General features: G+C 45.9%; 1 protein-coding gene across 5 annotated transcripts in view; it reads left to right on the top strand.

Annotated features, from left to right (window-relative positions):
• KANSL1 (KAT8 regulatory NSL complex subunit 1) overlaps positions 1 to 22,247 on the top strand; it is an 81,581-nt gene that overhangs the window by 10,045 nt on the left and 49,289 nt on the right. For all 5 annotated transcript variants that reach the window (XM_068996282.1, XM_068996284.1, XM_068996281.1 and 2 more), the window contains one exon: positions 7,978 to 9,364. In XM_068996282.1, the coding sequence (XP_068852383.1) occupies positions 8,061 to 9,364 (1,304 nt within the window). In that variant the 5' untranslated portion in view covers positions 7,978 to 8,060. The remainder of the gene's footprint in view (positions 1 to 7,977; positions 9,365 to 22,247) is intronic.

Genomic DNA, 22,247 nt, shown 5'->3' on the forward strand with positions numbered 1-22,247 from the left:
CTGCCAAGGTAGCACAGCTGTGTGGGGCTTAATGGATTGATATGCTGCAGGAGCAGTTAATTGTGGAACTTGGTTGTGGTACTGTTATAGCTGATTTGTAATGATTTAGCAATGAGGAATGACTTGTGTTCCCTCGTCAGAGGTGATAAAGCAGCAGATGACCAGGCAGATGTGGCTATGGGTTTCTCTTACGCCTTTTTTCCCCTCTTTTGCCTTTTATTTATTTATTTTTTAATGCTGTATTTCAGCCTCATTTGCTCTTGGAGATCATCCGGTAACCAGAGAGCTGGTGAAATTCTGACATCATGCAAGGCAGGGATGAAAACTGAGCGGTTCTGTGACCAAAGTCACTTCTTTTTGCCCTGTTTATAACTTGTGTTTTGGTGAAGGCCACTGCCATTATCTAATGAACGCCCAGAACAAAGACTGTCTCTGGAGTTCCAGCACTCCACCCTTCCCTGCTCAGGCTCCACTTGCTGCCTGTCCTTAGGAGCCTCAAAAGGCTTTTCCATGGAGGATGAGACTCAGTGGATAGCGAGGTGAAGATAAGGCCTGAGGATTCTTAGGCCCAACCCAAGGGAAAGAGTAAAGCTTGGGGAGTGGGAGAAAGGGCAAGCAGCACATATTTTGATTTGTGTGCCTTCCCCCCGCCCCCTTCCATACAATTTTCCTCTTCTGGAAAATTACTTTTTTCTGGGACCATTTTTTGAGAGTAGGTCAGTGCTATCTCAGCCCATACCCAAACAGCACCTGATTTTGCATTTTTTCTGTTTGTTTTTTTATTGGACTATGAGAGAAACAGGTGGGCCAACTTAGGCCTAAATGGGAATTTAATTCCTGGAAGGGTCTCAGGTGGATCACATAGTGATGAGACCAAATAATGAGTAAGTTCTGCACGCCTGCCTCTCTTCCCAGTGTTTATCCTTCCATTAAAAAGAGCTCTGAGCACTGGGCAGTAGCAATGGCAGGTGATCTGAGAAGCACCATTTCCGTTGCTGCATTTTATAAATACCATGTCCCTGCTCATGACTTCCAGGAATACAATGTCTATCTGGAATGAAAAGCAGCAGAGACTCGGTTTGAAAATCCTTCCCTGTAAACAGGAGTTTGGCTGCGTGTTTGAGGATGCAGTTTTCTGTGACAAATCGTTTAAATTGGAATAAAAGCTTTCTGTTCTTTCTCAGCTGGGCCAGGAGTTGTCATACCCAAATCAGCAAGAGTCTGGGTGATGCAGGACTCGAGTAAACATAATTCCATTAAACCCTGCGCGTGTCCTCGTCAGCCCAAGTTCAGAGCTGTGTTTTTGGAAGAGGAGAGTTTGGATAAGGTCTCGTTCAGGTTTTTTGAAGTTAGAAAATCAGTCTGGATCTCCCCTGCCACGAGGCACAGCCAGCAGGTGACTGCTGGAGTTTGGAGAGCGAGACAAATGGAGAAATGGGAGATGTGAATAGTCGGGAAGACCTAATTCTGGAGAGTACGGTTTTGACAGTGCAGTATCTGAATATGGTGATGAAACTGGGCTGTTTATCTGATAAAATGAGGGAAGAAGGTAACAAAATCACATCTCAAGAGGGGAAATGGGAGTAGCTGTCAGCCTTGAACAGGCCTCATCCTCATCTGTGCCTGAGTTAATCTCTTGTTGCAAACTTTTTTTTTTTTCAGATTTGGTGGAAAGAGAAATTTAATTGAAATATATATTTCTGTATTGGGAGCTGCTTCAGGCCTCAGAGGCCTTAGCAGAAGGTGGATCTTAAAGATTTCTCATTTTCAGCTCTCAGACGTTGGGAAACATCTCTCTGAAATCTTTATAACTTCCTGTCAAGTCTGCAGTGACAGAGGATGTGATGAGAAGGTTACTGTGAAGTTGCTTTGCACTAAATGAGGAAGAGCAAGCCCAGCTCAGGCTGTAATTACGGCCTGTGAAAAAGAACCTGTGATGTATGAGTGACCATCACTTTTTATTAAACAAGTGTCTCTGCTCTGGAGTTCTTGTCACCGTGTTTTTGGCTGCTGCCGTGGCAGTCACGGTGGGCTGTGCTCTCTGAGATCCGAGGAGCAGGAAAAGCTGAGATCTGCAGTCAGCTGTGCACTCGTGTCATGAGGAACCGAGTTCTGAACTCCAGTCAGAATGAAGTATTTGAACTTGGCTGCCAGATTGGGCAGGGATCTGGTGATTTGGGACACTTAATTCTGCTCCTCTCTGGGCTGTTATTTCCTCTTGAGGACATGGCCAGTTATCACAAGGCACTCCAGAGGACTTTTTGTAGTGACAGTCAATGCCTGGTTCTAAAATACTGAGTATAAAATATGAAGTATTAAGGTGGTGCCACTTTATGGGGCAGGGGGTGTTAAGAGTTTTGGGAATAGTTGTATGCTTTTGAGCAAAGCTGGGTATGACTGCACCTAGTGAATGAAAATGTGTCTTTAAAATTAAAAGGCAATTCTGTTTTTTGTTTAACTTGCTCCCTGAGTCCTGAGTTCAGTTTTTCATATTTCCTCGGCAACTTGCCCAGATTATGCGAAAGAAAAACAAAATCTTTCTGATACTGGATGGGGAAGACCTGGATTTCACAATTAAAGCTTTTTCTAAATTTTACTTTATTTTTTACTTTTTGTCTCTGACAGGCTGCTGCTTTCTGCAGCTGACCCATTATTATTTTTTGAACCACATTTCTTGTGATTTGACTCTGAACTGCAACTTTGTTCTGAAGAGTAGCTTAACAGCAATGGGTATTTTTGTCTCCAGCCACTTAATTTTCCAGGTGAAGGCATTCTTGCTTTTAATTATTCACTTTTCCAGACTTTTTTTGGCAGAGATGACAGTTAATCTTGCTTTGTGGCTTCTGTTTTGCTTTCTGACATCATATTGATGAAACCTCCTTTACCTCAGATGATGCAATTGATTTGGTTTATTTATATCCAGTGAAAATTCACAGGCGTAAGAGAGACTCACTCTTGCAAAAGGAGATCTCAGAGTTGACCAGACTCTGCTATTCATGTGGACAAGGAAGTGGAAACAGCAGCTTTTAGTTTAATCTGGAGGGTTTCTCTTTGGAAACAAAAGTAGAGCTCAGTAATATTTCTGGGATGTTCTTACTATTAAAATTATTTTTCCCAGGGAGGTTAGGCGCAAGTCTGTAGCGTTAATAGCTGTGCAACGTACTCGTGTATGTATTGTAAAAATCTGTGGTTCTTGTGTATGTTCTTAACCTTTTTTTAATTAATATTCAAAAAAAACCCCTGTTTCCCAAATGTGGGTCATTGCAAGCACACAGTCTGCACGTGATAACTGGCTTATCAATAAGGTGATCGTCCTGTACTTGCCTGTCACGTTTCCTTAATTAAAGCTTTGAGAGTTGCTTCTCATGTAAATCCCTTTCTAAATTGGTAAACACCTGTTTTACAACTGTAAAATGTTGAAAAGTGATAACAAAAGGCACACTGAGAATCTGTTATGCACAATAGTTGTAACTTTGGTAGATGGACGTTGTGGATATGGAAAATATTTGTAGGGCTCAGGGAGTTGTTGTATGTTGTTACCTGCTGAGGTTAGAAGCACAGATGATGTGTTTTACTTGCAAAATGAAGTGTAGAGGGATTTTATTTTAGCAAGTTTGGGGGTTTTTTGTGTGCTTTGTTTTGGTTTTTTGACTGAAACATGTTTGTAACCACACGAATTCAAGAGTTGGCTGCACTGTTGATCTGTAGTGGGGGAGGAGAGGGGAAGTGGGAATTGGTATAATACTCACTTCCTTCAGGGTAACTTTGCTTTTATTGCTTCTAACAGCACCTTTGTGTATGTCAGGAAATGGGTGTTGGGGAGGACAGAGCTTTGGGGTGAAGGGATTTCAGGGTGCAGGAATTTGGGATAATTTCAGGGATTGAGACCGTAATCCAGGGAACAGAAATATGTGAGGTAGGTGTGACCAAGCGGTGCAGGAGGGATGGAGGGCAGAGGTGATGGAGCCAGGTGGGTGCCATGGTGGGATTGAAGTCTGGGAGGAGACCAGCTGGTGGGAGAGCATGGACAGCCCTTCCAGAGGCAAACTGGAGTGAGTTTAGACAGCTGCCTCCTGTGTCCAGTTCATGGAGCTCCCCATATCTTCTCCTGAGCCTCACTGGAAGCACAGTGCCTGGTTTCTCCCCAAGAAACTCAAAACTTCCTGTGTTTGTTTTGGGCTTATTTTTGAGGTATTGCACAAAGTCATGTGCTTGGAAACCCAGTTCTCCTTTCAAGGTCTGATTGTAAAATTGGGTTTTAGAAGCAGAGGGTGTTGAATAAGTCAGCATGCTGGAGGATTGTTTTCAGGGGTGTCATGACCTGATGCTGCTCCGGGTGTAGGGTGACTGGGTGTGTTCCTTCTGCCCCCTCTGACTTCCCATTGCTGCCTCGGCCTTATTCCCACTCTTCCCTCTGCTCTGTGTTTAAGAAGTTTGAGCATTGGTGCTGCTGATGTGGAGTTGTAGGTGAAGCCCCCTGAGGAGCCCTGGTGCCTCTGCTGCCTCGGTGGCCTCCCGTGCACTCCTGGGGACCGAGGGAAGATGGATGAGTTACGGTTACCCTGGTTTTACCTGCTTGCTGCAGCCTTTCATCTTTGCTCTGTTAATTACTGCTAACTGCTCTGGCAGTGCTCTACTTCTAAATGGAAAACGAAGAACGTTCATTCAGTATTAGCTTAAGACATGCCGTAAACACCACGCTGGCCTTCCAGAAGCAGCTCCTCTTGGATTTTCCCAAGTGAAGTCCAGCACAGGGGTTGCGCCACGGCTGCTGCAGGTTGGGCTGGAGTTGAGCTGTGGTGGTGGAACTGGAGCAGTGTCCAGTCACTCTGGCAGTTCTCTACCAGCAGGGCTTGTGCCAGAGCAGAAGCCTCTTGGCCCCACATGTGTCACCTTGAGTGTGGGAATTAAAGACCCTTGGCAGGGAAATGGTGAAAAAAGGGTGCTCACATGGATCTGCTAATACAGATGGGTGACAGCAGTTTGAGTAGAACTTGCCAGCATGGTTTGGGTCCCAGGAGCAGGCAAAAGATTGGGGGATAATTCTTGGCCTTATTGTCAGACTTACCAGAATGCTCTGAAAGTTCCTCAGACTGTGTGAATGACCTTCCCTTCCCATTCTATGACCTTTCCTTTTCTTTGTTCTCCTTCCTCAGAGATGCCTTAACACCTTCTCCCCTCCAATTCCCTGTTAGGAAGAAATTCCTGATAAGTGTAATGCAGCTTTAATAACAACCCAGACTTATAAACAGAGGGAGGGAACATGCTTACAAATGTTCCTTAATGTCTTTTCCAGGGGTTGCTCATAAAAGTAGAGATCTATTTCAGTGTTAGAGAAGCCAGTGCTGTCCAGCACACAGAGAGTTGATAAGGACTTAAAATAAAAAAAAATAGACCAAATAACTTTTGGAGGTCATCTTTAAGCTACTAGAACAAAGCCTTATTCTTAGCAGAGGCTTTCCAGGCTTCCAAAGTATTCTAAATGGTGTCCACCCCATGAAAAGTGGAGCCAAGCAGGTTTGCAGTAGCTTACCAGGAGGATTTTTTGTTTTCAAATGGGTTTGCTAACCTGAAGAAAATGGCAGTGTCAAAGTTTTGCTTCCATTTCCTACTTCTGTTAATTTAAGTTGATGACTGTCCTACAGATTAGAACTCTCTCCAGCCTGGGCAAACTCCTGCCTGGCTGCAGTGCAGATATGTTCATGAAGAGTCATTTAGCACCAAGGGGAGGGTTTTCTGCTCTTTTTGCAGTTGGGTGTTCCTGAAGCTGCTGCTGATGTCTCGTGGTAATTGGTGGAGAGCCCTGAGCCAGAGTTCCCCCTGGAAGGGAAACCCATATGTTTCTGCAGAGCTGGGAACCTGATAGGGACAGTCATTCCCAGTGTGTGTGTCTCTAGTGAAGGTCTTGGAAGGAGGCTGGAGTGGAGGAAGTCTTTATTCTGACGGTCTTCCTCCCTCCTTTCCCAAGGGTGTCTTAGCTACAAGTGGAAAGTTCCCTGCAAGTTCCTTTTTTTTCTTTCTTCCCTGAATAGGCATGTTCAGTTTTTATTTATGGACCCAAATGGTGACTGAAATCCATTTTCATTGAGTGTGGTCAAAACTTTTAGACATACAGATCCTTTTTTAGTAAGGATAAAGTGTAGTTCATTACAGAATACCATAAGTTCTGTGAGTAGGGGACTTGGGAAGCCTGAACCCACCTCCAGCATCTCAGTTGCAACAGCTTTTTTAAAGTCTGTTCCTCTGGGAGTGTGTTCTTCCTTCCTTGTCTCCTCCTGTGTCACCAAGCTGGATTTTATGGAGAGTGAGTTAGCAAGGTGCTGTAGCTGGGTAGGGAGAACCCTTGGGATCAATTCAGGCTGGAGGATGAACAGATGGACAGCAGCCCTGGGGAGAAGGACTGGTTGGTGAGAGGCTGGACATGACCAATCCCAGAATCCCCCGTGCCCTGGGCTGGTCCCCCGGGGAGGGGGCTGGAACTGGATGAGCTTTAAGGTCCCTTCCAACCCAAATCATTTTGGGATTCTAGGACTCTGGAGGGGTTTGTATTTTGGACCTGGTGAGGGGCTGGCCAGTTGACCAGTATATGTACTCACTGGAAACCACACAGAGCAAATAATTCTGACCCTTCCCTCCGTGGGAATGTGGGTTTGTTTCTCTAACTCATCTCCGATTTCTCACAAAAATTCAGGTTCTAGTACTTTGCTTTTCAGCCTTGAGGTCTTTCTGGTCCCTGTTACAGAGAATCACCTGAATCTGATGCTTGGGAGCAACTGTGGTACAGCTGGATGAGCCCAGAAACAAAACTGGCTGTGAAATTTTCCTTGTTAAACATACTAAAACTTTAGATAGTCCTTGCTTTTCCTGTAAAGTGGTGTATTAATTTGGTCATTGGGGTGTGTTAAAGAACAGCTACAACAAGCTTATGCAAATTTATGTGAAATTAGAGGATTGGCATATCAGGCAAGAGATCAGGGCAACTTTTTATTATTAAGTTGACATTGAAATATCTTATGAAGATGCTAAATAACTTCAGTAAAAGGAAAATCAAGTAACTGTTTCACTGGTGGCACAGCCTGTGCTGTGGGTTATTTGAATGCAATTTAAAAAGGCATTTCAAAACACTGGCAGTTTTAGTGGTAAGGAAAGTGGGTGAATGACCAGAAACTTGAAGGTGGGTGGGAAAAGGCTGCAGTGTAGAGAAAGGAAGAGTCTTTAGTTATTTCTCTTAATTTATTTGCTCTAGTTGAGTTAAACCCAGGCTTGCTCTGACAGTCAGTGTAGAACTGCTCTGTGCGTGTGTGGGTTAATCTTTATCCATGCTCTTGAAAGAGAAATGGGAATTGCTAACACTGGAAATCACCTGGCTCATTCGGAAATGTACTTCTGGGAAAGTGGGTTTTGTATACACCAGGGAAGCAACTTTCTTGAAATCCAGGTTTCAGGGAAGCGGTGGGGTTTCTTCAGCCACTGGGATTTTAAGCATATGGAGATTTGTTCCCCTCAAGCCCTGTCTGTGTTACATGTTATAGTCACATTTGTCATTTTTAAGACCCCTAAGCTGGCAGTAGAAGCACTGAAAACTTATTTCATAGGTGTAGCTCAGGGATTTTAATGATGAAGTTGGTGAGCTGCTGGCATTGAGGAATAGGAGCATCCAGGATTGGAGCTTTCCTGGAGGCCTGGAAGGGTTCTGGTGTGCTCATGGATAAACTGAAAGATGGGAATAGCAGTTACAGACAGGCATTAACTTTGGGAGATCCTAAGGGCTGGGTTGTGTAGTCCTGTTTCTGTTCCCAGCTGCCTTGTGCCCGCCTGGCTCTGCTGAGCATGGCTGGGGCTCCCGGGGGGAGGAGGCTGCGCTCAGTGTGGCGAAGCGCAAGCGTCACATCCAAGCCTCGCTGCCGTTGTCCAAAGCGTTTGATTTATTTCCTCCAAATGCAGTGCCTGACTGTGTCTTTTGCCTTCCTTCTGCAGGCTGCCCTCGGGAGCGGCAGTGGGAGGCAGTGGAGCTGGCCTCGGCAGCGGGAGAGGCTGGACTTCCCGTGTCTCTGTGCTGAATGGCTGCGATGGCGCCCGCTCTCACTGACGCAGCAGCTGAAGCTCACCACATCCGATTCAAGCTGGCTCCCCCGTCCTCCACCTTGTCGCCTGGCAGTGCCGAGAGCAACGGCAACGCCAACAACATCCTCCTGGCTGCCAACGGCACCAAAAGGAAAGCCATTGCTCCAGAGGATCCCAGTCTAGATTTCCGAAACAACCCTACAAAGGAAGAGCTGGGCAAGCTGCAGCCGCTAGTGGCCTCTTATCTCTGCTCGGATGTAACATCTGTCTCTTCAAAGGAGCCTCTGAAGCTGCAAGGAGTCTTCAACAAGCAGACAGTCCTTAAATCTCACTCTCTCTTATCTCAGTCCTTCTTGAAAACAAGTGATCTGTTGGGGAGGCAACCAGTGTTGGAATTCACTTTGGAGAATCTAAAAACAATGAGTACTAATAGCCAGCCACCTCTCCCACAAGCGCCTGTGAATGGCTTGGCCAAGAAACTGGCCAAAAGTACCAATTCAGACCATGAAAACTCTAGTTCTCTGAATGGTGGGAAGTGTGCTCCTCCTTCTGCTGCCCTCCAGACTGTTGATTATAATACAGGAGGTTCTGAATTGGGGGACTTGAAGACCGGGTTGACCAATTGCACTCTTCCACATAGAAGCCTTGATGCAGAGCACGCAACTCCCTTTAGCAATAATAGCACTGCAAATAAATCTTCCCTTAATTCCACAGAGCAGCAGTGGGTGCTTGAGGGCGGCAGTGGGGAGACGCGGGTGCCCGGTGTCACGAGTCACTCCGACTTCGGGAGCAGTAAGTTGGAGGAGCAGAAACCTTCTCTGCTGGCTGGTCACCACAGTGCTCTGGACTCCGAGATGAGGACGAGGGCCCTGCTGCGGCGCCAGGCAGACATTGAGAGCCGAGCCCGACGGCTGCAGAAGCGCTTGCAGGTGGTGCAGGCGAAGCAGGTGGAGAGACACATCCAGCAGCAGTTGGGCGGCTTCTTGGAGAAAACGCTGAGCAAGCTTCCAGCTTTGGACCCCCTGAGGCATCGGAGCCAGCTGATGTTGACCAGAAAAGCAGAAGCAGCCTTGAGGAAAGCTGCGAGTGAGACAGTTACTTCAGAAGGCCTGAGTAACTTCCTGAAGAGTGATTCGATATCGGAGGAGCTGGAGAGATTCACGGCCAGTGGCATGGCCAACTTGAGATCCAGCGAGCAGGCGTTTGACTCGGATGTCACTGACAGCAGCTCGGGGGGAGAGTCGGATGTTGAAGAAGAGGAACTGACCAAAGCAGACCCAGAACAACCCCATGTACCACTGTAAGTAGCACTCACTTGTTTCCTTCTGGTGGTGGGGAGCAAAGTGGAAGGTGGCAGATAGAAATACAGTTTTTGTAGGAACCCTAAATTTTGGAAGGTCTTAGGTCAAAGAATTGTTAAAACTAGTTTGGTGTGATTTGCAGCATGTGCAGCACTGAAGATAAAATTCCTCATGCATACTGAAAATAGTCTTTGGTTCATGGAGCAGCAAGTCATGAAAATATTGGCTGGCTGGAGTGGTGTGAGCTGCAGATAGAAACCTGGAATGCCATTACCAGTTGTCTCCAGGATGCTTTGGTCCTGTCTCCTGAACTGAAATGTTTGGTTTTTTACAATGGGAATACTTGTTGTAAACCTGTTGTGTAAAGTAAGGCCAGTCTGAATCTGTGTAGCTGAGAGCATATTTATGATTGGGAAGTCATTTTATTTGTTAAGTGAACTGCTTGGAAAAAAAATACTCTGAAAGGATTTGGTTCAAGTGCCAGCAGAAGTGTGAAGCGAGTGTGTTCTCTTCTTGAATCTGGGAAATTATTACTGGGAATTTTTTTCTTGTCTGTGAGTTGCATTAAATGATGACAACAGCTTCATAATTATGTTGTTAACTAGATCCTGTTTGCATAAGTATTATGTGTCAGTTTGTGTGTGGAGGAGGAAGATCCTTCTCAAGGCAAAAGGTCTTGAGACAGGTCAGGGAGGAAGGGAAATTTTTGTTCCAAACCCAGAATTTTCCCTGGGAGTGCACACCACGGTATTTTGTAAAAATCTCTTAAAAGGCCATATTCTGTGTCTAGGCTGTGTGAAATCTTGCTTGCATCAGTAGATGATCTCTTCCACCCTGATGGACCTATTGAACCGAGACCTCAGTCTGTGAAGTATCGCTACGGTCGACAAAAAGCTCCGTGCAGCAGGCACAGGGGTCCTGGCTGGAATGCCGATGGCTTTCCCATCCAGGCTGGAAAAAGTCACCAGGACTTTTGCATTCCTGCCCTGTCCTGGGATTGTTCAGCTCTCTCTGGAGAAATAACTGAGTAGATTTGGATACCTGTTGTCCAGAGTGTGTTAGTGACTGGCCAAGGGCTATGTGAAACAGATTTTACTGAGCTGGGTGGATATGAACAGTGGGCATGTGGTGACTTCAGCATCCTCTGAGAACACACTCCTGTGGATGAGTGCTGATAGCCAGATGTTACAGCTTTTGAATATCAAATTCCAGCTAAATGTCACGTTGTGTTTTGGGATGGTGGCGCAGGATGAATTTCTGCATGTGAAGTCTTAAATGCAACTTGAGTTTGGTTTCTCCCAATGCAAAGCTGGTAGCTAGCTGATCATGTGATCTCTCCTGGGTGGACATAAAGAGGTTCTTGTGCTGTTTAAACAAGAGTTCAGTATCTTTATTCCTGTTTTATAGCATCCACAAACTTACTGTTGGGATTAGTAGTAGAATTGCATTTGTAAGTCTTGTAGTAGTTATTGGAGGAGACATTTGATTAAAAATCTGTACAAAATAATACTAAATTTCCCATATTATGGGTTTCATGGCTTCACGTGTTGTCTAGCAAAGTGAAATTTCTTTGCTACTCCTCTAATCCCAAGAGGAAGTTCAGCATTCAGAGACATGATGCGTGAAATTCTTTGCTGACTTTTCCGCCCTTTGCGTTAGTCATGCCTTCACATTCTGAGTACTCTTAAAAAGCCAAAGATTTGAAAGCTAATAAAAAGACTGATCCCTCTATTGTCTCTGGGTTCAGAAGCTGGTGTGTATGCACACTGGCATCTAGGCCAGGCCCACCAAACCTCATTTAAAGTTGGTGCCTGTGGGTATTCAGTAATGAGCCGTCCCAGCACTGACTGTCCTGTTGGATGAGTGCTGTGACATCGGCCCTGAGCTCTGGCATTGCCGAGGCTCAGTGCCTGTTGGTGCTTGTTAGTGGAACTCCTCAAGTCAACCTTAAGAGCTGGTACAAGCTTCTGAGCACATCTAATACTATTCTTTTCCAGCAGTGCTGGGAGGCCAGAAGGGGAAGAGCCGAGTTTTCCACTGGGAAGCTGCCTTGGGCCAGCTGATGCTACAGAGCCATTGTTGTACATTAGTGTGAGTGCAGAGGCTGCTCAGGGAGGGCTGGATTTTTTGTCTTTCTGAATTTACTTATTAGAAGGAAGATGTGTACCCTGATTATTTTAATTTTGACAGCGAGATGGAGTATCTTAAGTGTGTAATGGAGACATTCCAAACCCTGGACACGTTCCTGTGTAACCTGCTTTAGGAGACCCTGCCTTGGCAGGGGCTAGGACTGGATGGTCTACAGAGGTCCCTTCCAACCCCCAGTTCTGTGATTCTGTAAACTTTTCATTGCTCAGTCACCATCCCTTGGTTCTGCATTGCTTCTGGGCACCCCTGCCTTCGCCCCAAAAAATTGCTGTTTGCTTTAGACCTGTAGTGAGAGTTGTGCCACAAACAGTGTCTCGGAGCCTGCTGGTAGTGAGTGGCCACGTCACCGACCACCTCTGGGATTCAAGTAGGAGCACCCAGGAGAGACAAAGACATGTTTGCATCATGCTTAGATAAGAGCTGACCTTTGAGTTTTTCTGGTGTGGTGGCATTCCAGAATCAGTATCTGGTCAAGGACGGACTTTGAAGCGTTTGTACTGTTCTGACCTGCCTGATCTCAGCTATGGAGCACCATCTCCCTGAGAAATTCTTCTTTCCAGTAGTGTTAGGGATGTATCAGAACTTGGTAGGTCCTTTTAAAGCACCCCCAGACCTGCTGCTCAGGAAGGTGCTGTCATTCAGGTGCATAACCAGGCCATCAGGTAATGCATAAACAAAGCAGGGAGGAATTCGTTACACCTTTGGGAAGCCCTGCCAGCCATGGGCTTGGTTTAACGAGGTACTCCTGCTTCTCAGGCAGCTGATGGGGAGGGCAGGTGTGTGCAGGCAGGGTTGGGTTGTGCTGCATCCTTGGTTTTGTGTGCATCGAGGACCACCGCGTTGGACTGTGTCTGCTCCCTGGTTAACAATACACAGCTCTGCCTTACAGCTGAGATCCTCTAAAGGTGTGAGTGGTGCAGAGAGAGGATCAGGAGGGAGCAGCTTTGCCTTTGCCAGGAGGTGAGGAAGGCAGGTTGAAGCCTCCCCTGTGGAGAATCCCAGCTTCCTCGGCTGGGTGTGACTGGCGGCAGCAGCGCCTGAGAAACCTGTGCGACTGTGAAAGGGCCCAGCTGCCCTTTGGGGTTGGGGAAGTACTGGTATGGATTCCCAGAGAAGCTGTGGCTGCCCCTGGATCCCTGCAAGTGTCCAAGGCCAGGTTGGACGGGGCTTGGGGCACCCGGGGGTAGTGGGAGGTGTCCCTGCCCATGGCAGGGGGTGGCATTGGGTGGGCTTTAAGGTCCCTTCCAACCCAAACCATTCCATGGTTTCATGTTGCTATCAGCATGTTGGGATCAGGAACTGCTTGTGAGATGTGGTTCAGAGAAGGGCATGGAATTTCTCCCAGTGCTGGAGGGCTGCTGGCTGAAATCTGGTTTGTGTGGCTGAGTGATGGTTTAGAAAGTCACCAAAGTCCTGTTGTTTCTGTGTCCCTGTGCTAATACATATAAATAGGAAATACTTCATGTGGCTTGTGCGTCTTTATAGTAGTTGCTTTTTGCAGAGTGGTGGTTTCTTTGGTTGTGTTGGATTTGCCTGTAGACAAGTTTAATCAGAATTTGTCAATTATTTTTGGCTGGTTAGTGACCTATGCTAAGTAGCGATGTAGGCATGAACTGGTGAGTGGTAGGTGATTTAGTCTCTCTAATCCTCAACTTCAGTCTGTACAATGGAAAAATTTTCTGAAAAGGTAATGAAACCAAATATTTAACTGGGACTTATCTTTCAGCTCAGGTTTTCTTATCTGGAAAGTCACTGTTTGGCTGACAGTTGCATCAAGCTGCTGAGAGGGAACTGCAGTTCCTAGTGACCAACTTCTCACCATTGGCTTCCCACAGAACCTTTCCAAGGGTCAGACAGTCCCTACAGTGTTCAGTTGTGGTTGTTATGATGCCTGTGGCCACGATGCCTGAGCACACTTTAATTATTCCCGTTTACTGATGGGAAATCCAAGCACCTTCTGCGCTTTGGTGTTGCAGTGAATCATTTCACAGCCCGTGCGTTGTCTCCTCCCTGCACTGCGTCACGTTGTACTGCCGGGATTTCAGAGTTGCTGGGCTTGGAGTAGTAATTAAGATTTCTCACAAAGAACTGCTTTTCCCAGCACTAATTTCCAAGTCCTGTGTTGGAGATGAACGCATGGGGCACTTGGGTTGGGGGTTGCTTGAGGAGTGGTCGCAGTTGGTGCAAGCTGACTGACAAATGTGATTTAGACATTCTGGTTTTTCTCCCTCGATTATGTTTTTCAAGTGAGAACATGATAAGAAGGCCTGTATCTCAAGGGCCATTAAATAATATTTCTCAAATCTGTGACTTCATGGAACCGTAATTCAGATGGCAGATCCCACATGTAATTCAGATATCAAATCCCATGCCATGGGGACTAAGGAAGCTTTTCCTACTGGTCACAAACATATTTCACTAAATTATTTATGCAGAGCAATCCTAAACGTTTGTCTCTTACTTTTTATCACTTTTTCAGTCACCTGCTTGACACTTTGGGTGTTGTTTTTTGTTGAATTTTAGCTGTGCTTGTAGGTACTGATGACAGCACAGTGGTTAACTGTATTTTTCAGCTGTTTATGAGAACTTTCGTATGTGTTGTCTGAGTTGTTAGTCTCAGCAACGATGTGTTGATCAGAAGTCCTGCAAGCTCTTTCAGTCGGGAAGAGAGAGCAAATTCTGAAGTGTTCTTGCTTAGCATTTGAAAGCAGAACAATAGAGTGGTTGATTGTTCAGAAATGCTTAATCAGGTATCCGGAGTAAGTAGGACACTCCAAGTCCCTCTTGCTTTTAAGGAAAGAGGCCAAATGAGAATAGTCAGTTATTTCTCAGAGATGCTGGTCCTAGCACACTTCTTAGAGATATTATGGGTGTCTAATAAGTTGTTCCTGACTTCTATTAGAGCCTTGATCCTCGTGCAGACCTCACTGGTGAGTGGCAGGGAGGTTTTGTGGGTTTGGTGTAGGTCGATGGCCATCCACAGACCTCAGATAAGGCAGTGTGAGTGTCTTTCATCCGAGAGGGAGTTCGGTGCTTCGGTTGAAATTTATCTTTCTAGGCTGAAAGCCCCTTCTGCCCCAAACCAGTCTGGGACTCTGTGAACCAGCACTAGGTGTTGGGTCACACGTGCAAGGAATAAGGTTCGGATCAGTGCTGTGGTTCAGGAAAACATTTGAATTTGGTGTGTTGAATGCAGACAAAGCGTCTTTCTGGCAGATGCCTTTACTGCCCCTGCAGCATTGTGGGTTCTTCTGTTCAGTCAGGTCTTCTGTCCCTGTCTCTCAGGCTGTGCTGGGCTGGTGTATGGAAGATAACGCAGAGGACTGGGAATGATTTGGTGGCTGGTACTGTCAGTAAGCTGCTCTTTGTCTCTGTAGCCCTTACCCAGTGGGGCAGCAAGTAAGAACAGGCTGTAGCTCAGAATTTTTAGGAGTTGTGGGTGACACTGTGGATAGGGTTGTATAAATATTTACTTTACTTTTCATTGGAAAAAGCCTGTCACAACATCTGAAGCAGCAGAAAATTTTTTTTGAGAAGTCTGTGAATGTGAACTGGTGTTAAAAACCCAGTGTGGTACTTGTCTGCTTTGCTGCAGTCTCCTCTGAAATTTGAAGTTGGTGTTTGAGTGAGGGAAAGGGGCCCTGTTTAGAGCTGATCTTCAATACTGAAGTCTAATATACCTCTGTGGGGGATGGGAAAAGACTTTTACACTGTGTTGCACCAGCATCTGTGAGCAGCCACGGCTCAGAGCTGCATTTTTATTCACGCTGGTACTGACAGAAGACAAAAAATGACTGTATGGCTGAGATTAGAATTACTGCATGGCTGAGATTACAAGTGGAGCAACGGTGAACATGGAATTCCTTAAGGAAGAGATTGTAAAGGTACTCCCAGGTGTCTTCCTCAAAGACTGGGGGTTTCATTTTGCAGTGACATGGGCTCCCCCCCTCCTTTGTTCTCTCCTCCTGCAGATTCATTCTGGTTGCACTTGCTCAGCAGTGCTAGACTTCCAGCTGGGGGAAAATGTTTTTCTTGCTAAACTGGCACTACCCCAAGAGATTTTTCCACGGAGTGTGTTTTGGGCACACCCTGGATATGGGGCGTTTTGCAAGTGTCTCCTTTCAAAGGCTTGGAGAGCTCAGGTCTTTGCTGGGCCGCCCTCAGATAAAACGCATTAGGTAGGAGAGAACGGAAAAAATTGGCTTAGGTTTTATATGCTGGATTTTGAATGAAAGGAAGGGCTTAAAAATATAAATAGGTGAGGGCCTGTGTATTGACTAGGAATTCAGATGGGAAGCGGGAAGAGAAGCTTGAATTGCCTTGGGTTTGTTGCAGTTGCCCTTCACATTTCTGGAGCCAGCTGGGAATGATTCAACTCTCCAGTGCACTCGGAGTTGTCTCTGGTTGTGGCTCTCTGCATTTGAAAGATTTGCTTTCACTTGGAGTACTGAAGTGGTTTGCTTAAGTAACATCCAGCTCCTTCTTTTCTTTTATCTTTTCTTTACATTTTTTTCCTGTCTTATTTCTTTTCTTTTCACCACCCTCTGACCTTTCCTGGGATAAGGTTACTTTCTGGAATGCCTGCTCCAGGTTTGACCTCAGCACTGAACAAGCTATTTATGGGAAGGGTACCTGGCACAGGCATGCCGAGTTAAGGATTTGCTAACGATGCCTGGGATTTTCCTGTAAAACTGTGCTGTTTCATTGCATTGCATCAGCAGTGAGGGGGATGATGCTTTGGTGAAAGAGAATGTTTAAAAGGGGCCAGTCAGAGTCTTGTGCTGTCGAGACCTTCGGTTCACTGCTTTTGTTATGATGATGGAGTGGCTCAAAAATTTTGTGGCAAATTGGTCGTGTCGAGGGTGTTTTCCCTTTTGCCTGCCCCTCCCAAACCCAGCCCGAGCTCTGTGCCAAGCCCTGCCCTGTCCGTGCCGAGCAGGGAGGTCACCCCGGGGTGCATTTCGAGCGGCCGCCCTGGCTGGGAGCTGCCAGGTTAGTGAGGTGAGCTCCTCGGCAGATGGCTGCTCTCTCCCTGGTGCTCATGTGCAACCACCATGTCTCAACTGCAAAACGAGATGTTCCCTGCGATAGTGGTGGCACAGCTCGGCTGGCACATCTCGTGACGCTCCTGCTTGTGAGGCACAGTAATTCCTGCTGCCTTATGAATGAGCACAGGGTGCTCGCTCCACAACTCTGTGCTTCTCAAACAGCCTCAGTTTTAAAGAATTAGAGCTCCCGTATCTGTTAAATCTGTGCATCCTGCCTGTGTAAAATACACTCACAGAATCACAGAATGGTTTAGGTGGGAAAGGACCTTTAGGTCCCTCCCCACCCCTGCCATGGGCAGGGACACCTTCCACTGTCCCAGGCTGCTCCAAGCCCCGTCCATCCTGGCCTCGGACACTTGCAGGGATCCAGGGGCAGCCACAGCTTCTCTGCTCAGCATGGAATTCCAGAGAGTTTTGAATATCATTTTGATGCCTCATAAGTACCTCCTGACAGGGTGGATTTGTGAAAAGTGACTTCATTTGGCTGCTGGCTTAATGAAATACTCAGTAATGTAAAGCAATGCCAAAAAAAAAAAAAAAAAAAGAAAATACACCCCCCCACTATAATAGTGACTTTTTTTATATTAGGCTCGAAACATTTGATCATCATACTACCCAAAGAGGGAACTAAGGATGATCAGGGTTCTCCTCATACAGCAGAGCTTTAGGCTTTTGTATTTTGTGACATTTTAGCAGTTTCCATAGTAACACATAACGATGTTGTAAGAAATGTTGCAAGAATTTTATTTGTATAAGGGAGGACTTTCAAATATTAATGGAAAGCAGTGTGAATTGGAGGGAAATGTGTGTGATGGGAGGCAGAGGGAAAGGGTTGAGGTAGTGCCCAGAGCGAGCAGCCGTCCGTAGATTGAACTGGTCTTGGCCAGCAAACAGGAAAATAAGAGAGCTTCAGTCATCTTGGGAATGTTTGCCACGAAATCTTTCCTCTCTGATGCTGTAGGTGAAGCTTGGGAATATTCTGCTGTTGCTCATTCTCCTGGTCCAGGTAAAGAATATTCTATCTCCAAAGTGCTTCTCATCCCAGCCTGTGTGTGGTTGGAGCTCATCTCTTTCCATGATACTGAAGATTCGGAGCTGTTACCCCATTGGCGTTCCTGGTTTTATGTAGGTGCCATAGGCAGAAATCGCCTGAGCAGTGCTTGAGCAGGAGGTTCCTGTGCTCAGAGCTGGCCTGTGTGTGCCTCGTGTGCTTTCCTGCACCTGGTAAGGAGGTGGAAAACACAGAGCTTGCCCTTTGTGTGCACATGGAGCGGGGCAGGGATCTGTGGTCAGAGGGGAGACCTGAGCAAGGGACGGGTGGGTTTGAAGGTGCTTCAGTGCTCAGTGATCCTGGCTCTACTCTGACAAAATTTCACTGCTGTGGTCCCAGCTCCTGCTCCGTGTGGTTTGATGGGAGGAGGTAATGGCTCTTCCTGTTCCTAGTGGCTTTTTTCTCCACTGGAGTCCCACATCCCAGTGGCCAGGGGGAGAATATTTCTGTTTAGCAGCTGTTGCTATTCCTAGGCTGGGACAGTTGAATGAATAAAAATCGCAGCAGCTAAATCTGCCTATTTTTGTGTGAATTGGAGCTCTTCTCCATGTGACTTCTGCTATTCCAGTGCTGGCTATTTCAAAAAAATGAGACAATCAGCCTTCTGTAGATCTGCATTTTGAATGCAGAACACTTGCAGGGCTCTTGCTCCATGTATGCAACATTTTGTGGTGTTGGCTTTTTACTGTCTCAGGCTAAAACAAGAAAATTATTCTCTGCTCCTTTCATGTCGTAGGTAGCTCTTCTGCCATTAGCAGAGATTTCTGAAAGTCAAAGGCAAGGTGCTGTTTATACTGAGACAGCAGAAAATAATGTGAAGAAACCAAGCACATTAAGAAATCTCCCAAGGCATTAACCACTTTTCCTATGTCAGGATGGATTAAATTGATATAGATTAATTTTCAAGTATTTTTCATTGTAACAGACACAGCAGAGTGTCATGTAATGACTTCTCCAAGGTTCGTTGTGCATATATTGGTCAAAACCATCCCATTTTAAATAAAATAAATCTGTTTGAGTAATAGCCAGCTACTTAAAGAAGATTCCTCATTGTGATGATTCATATTGTGCCTAAAGACAGCTTTCTATATTCAGCCCTCACTCGATCCCCCCTACCATCCCCCTCTCCCTGCCTCTGGAAATGGGCAGGAAGCCCGAACCAGTTTAACTCTTAGTTATTTAAACCTACTTTTAATAAGCGATACTTGAAAAAAATCTTACCTGAAGGCTCTGATTGACATTGTGTTGTGTATTAGATGTTAACCTGGTTTATGAAGTGTGTAACTGCTGTTTTTTCTTTTTTAGCTGCTTTTTTCCTGAATGTGAGCTATTCTTTGAATTCTTTCTAACAGGCTGGAATTACATGTGTCTCCAGTTGCGGTGGTTCTGTGCTGGTTCACTCTTTTGTGTGAATCTTTTACTTGTCAGACCTGCCCTAGTGCCCCTTCTCTCCCTCTGCATCACATCTCCTGGGGTATTCATGGCCAGGTCTTTTTAATGGAAAGAGTTCTAGTTCTTTTTGCAGCTCATTCTCCTGCGTGCTCGCTCTTGAGATGGTATTTATTTTCAAAATAGTATCCTCTGAGGAGAGAAAATTTTCATAACCCATCCTAGTTGTCATGGCACAGCTCTGCCTTTGTTTTTCCCCCCTTTGCTCTCTGTACCAGGCGTGCTTTGGTTATGTTAAACTCCTGAAACCAAACGCCCTCCAGGCTGGGTACAGGTAAGCCCTGATCAGATTAGCTGCTCTGCAAATTGAGGTGGTTATTGTACCAATGTTTTCTTGTGCTTGAGCAATGAATTTGTGTGCTAGGACAAGGTGCTCCTCTCTGAAAAATAAAAGGAAAAAGTACTTGATTAAACATTTTGGTGGCTTTATGAAGAACTAGTGAAAATTATCACTGAATATCCAGAGCTGGAAGAGACCCACAAGGATCACCTGGTCCAGCTCCTGGCCCTGTGCAGACACCCCAACGATCCCACCCTGTGCCTGTTTCCCTCCTACAATTTAAAAAGATGCTCTGTGAAAACTTTGTGAGGCTCAGTGATGCAGCTCCTTGAAAGAGGAGGATGAGGAGAAAATGTTGTGGGTGTTTTCTTCATTGTTGTTATGTGTGTGAAGATTTTGGCCGTAAATTCCCAGATGCTTTTAGTGGTGATGCATGGAACAAGCAATGACTGCAGGACTCCAGCGGGAAGGGAACCTCTGCAGCCCCTCATAGCACTAACGAGGTGGTCCCCACTAATGAGGGTCTGTTGCTGGAGCTGAGTGTTACTGGGTGAATCTGCTGGAGGAATCCTCTCTTTGTTTTCCTCTGATGTTGCAGCATTCCTCAAAATCCCTTTCATCTGCTTCTTGTCTGCTTGTTAACAACCATCTGCAGCAGAGCACTTGGCTACTTTCAATCTTTCCCTTATATAATTGAAATTTTCCCCCCTCCTTTTGGAGCTTTCTGGTAGGATTTTTTTTCCTCTCTGATGTAGGTGTTTGAATTTTTCAGCTAGTCAAACTAGAACATACAGTGATCTTCCTGTTCTGGGCTTGCTGCAGCTGTTGTACTGGGGAAAAAGATTAATTTGGTTTTACTTAAATTTATTAGGCCTGGGAGAAAACTTTGTTGCCCAGAGCAGTTGTGGCTGCCCCATCCCTGGAAATGTCCAAGGCCAGGTTGGACAGGCCTTGGAGCAACTTGGGATAGTGGGAGGTGTCCCTGCCCACGGCAGGGAGTGGGACCGGATGGGCTTTAAGGTCCCTCCCAACCCAAGCTGGTCTGTGATTCTGTAAAACTGTGTAATTTTCCTTCCAGTTTGAGAGACTGCAACCAAAATTTTCAAGAAAACATGAAGAGGGAAGCCTTTTCTCTCTTTTTTTAAACTCTTGGGTCCTGCAGAGATCTGCTGGAGTTTTAAAGCAAGGTGGATGCTCATTGCCCAGCGATTGGGGATTTTGTTGGATGAGGAATAGTGGGATGTGCCTGTCCTTGCTGCCCTTGGGAACTGCTGACCTGATACAAATCGGAGTATTAATTGAAGTAATGGAGCTCTCCTGTGATTCACTTCATTTCTGAGAGTTGCTTGTCCAAAGGCATCTTGGTTTATTTATTTAGCTGACGCTTGGTGAGATAGAGGGGGTTCTGAGAATTTGTGATTATCTTCTTAGCTGTGGCTCATGCTGCTGTCTCAGAATGCCAGGGAGCAGACAGGTAGCTCCCCTCCTCCTCCCTGCCACGGAGAGCAGCAGCTGCCTGACTCCCTCCAGGATTAATCATCTCCATCGAACCTCTGATTGGTTTTTGACACACATTAGGGCAGAGAGCTGAATGGAAAAGTGTTGTCTTCCTTCACAGAGATGTCTTGGAGAATGTAAAAATCCATGCAGAAATCTCCCTTTTCCAGTCCCTGTAATTGCCTGTTAGCTCAGAGGTGGGTAATGTCACTTCTAAAGTTGCATTTATTGCACAAGATTGTATGATAATTTCAGAGGGATGTTTTCCCTTTTGCCAAGGTTTTTTTCTTTTTTATTTAGATGAAAACGTCTCACCCTCTCTAGCAGTCATGAGCTCCCTGGCCCTTTGAGCGAGCTGACAGTGCAGAGCTACCCTGGCTGCATTACAGTTCTAGTTCTTACCACAGCTCCTTCCAGCTCCTCTAATGAAAAAAATTTGTCGTATCTCTTCCAGAGCTGGGAATCCTCTAGGTCTGGGGAGGTGCAGATGTGTAATGGTTTGGCTGCAGATCCCACTTGGCCCTCTGGACCCTTGGAGGCTGTGCAGTAATGGACTCACAGCCACGGCTCTTTGTTTCTGGTACAATGACTTTTGTGTTGGCCTTTGTTGTGAAACTCTTGGCTTCAAAGTTTGTGAATGTGTTTGAAAACCTCCCATGTGTTCTACGCTTTCTTCTGACATGTGCAGTAACGCTGGATGAGTTGGGAGAAGAGCACTGTCCAAAGCAGGGAAGTCTCAGCTCAGCCCAGGGTACCCCTGCGATGGGGAACGGTCCCATGCACGGCGAGGTTGTGCATCAGCCCTGGACTTGGGGAGGGCTCAGCCTGACCATGCTTGTTAGAAGCAGCACTTGTTAGAAGTCCCAGTGGACTGAGAACCTCTGCTCTTTGTGTGAGCCTTTTTAAGTTTTACCAAGCATTAAGGTCTGGAAGATACTGTAATACTCCAAACTATTCTCATTTGCTGCCTTTCCTCATGGATCACTTGACTGAAAGTTGCCCCAGCTCAGGTTTTTGGCTCTTGTCCTGGCTTTTAGATACGTGAATGTGACATGCTTTGCTTCTGCTTGTAAATAAAAAAATTAAATAAAATAAATGGTCTAGTATTCACTTCTCTAGAAAAGCCCAACTCCTAGAAAGTGGTGACTGCAGGGTGAGTAATGCTCCATTCACTCCCACTCCCTCTTCCTCCAAAAGAACAGGAAAACCCTCCTGAACACATCTTTGATTAAAAAATTCTCCTGATGAGATTGATGTCTTGATTTTTTGAGAGACTGAGGAGATTTGGGATAATGATGGAAGCTCTGCTTCTTGGATGAGATGTTTCAATGCCACCAATCAAAACATCTAAAAATATCCCATCTTCAAGAAGAATCTATTCTTGCAATTTGGAGCCCAGTATTAAAGAA

This window comes from Aphelocoma coerulescens, chromosome 27 (genome assembly GCF_041296385.1).
Source record: "Aphelocoma coerulescens isolate FSJ_1873_10779 chromosome 27, UR_Acoe_1.0, whole genome shotgun sequence".
NCBI lineage: Eukaryota > Metazoa > Chordata > Aves > Passeriformes > Corvidae > Aphelocoma > Aphelocoma coerulescens.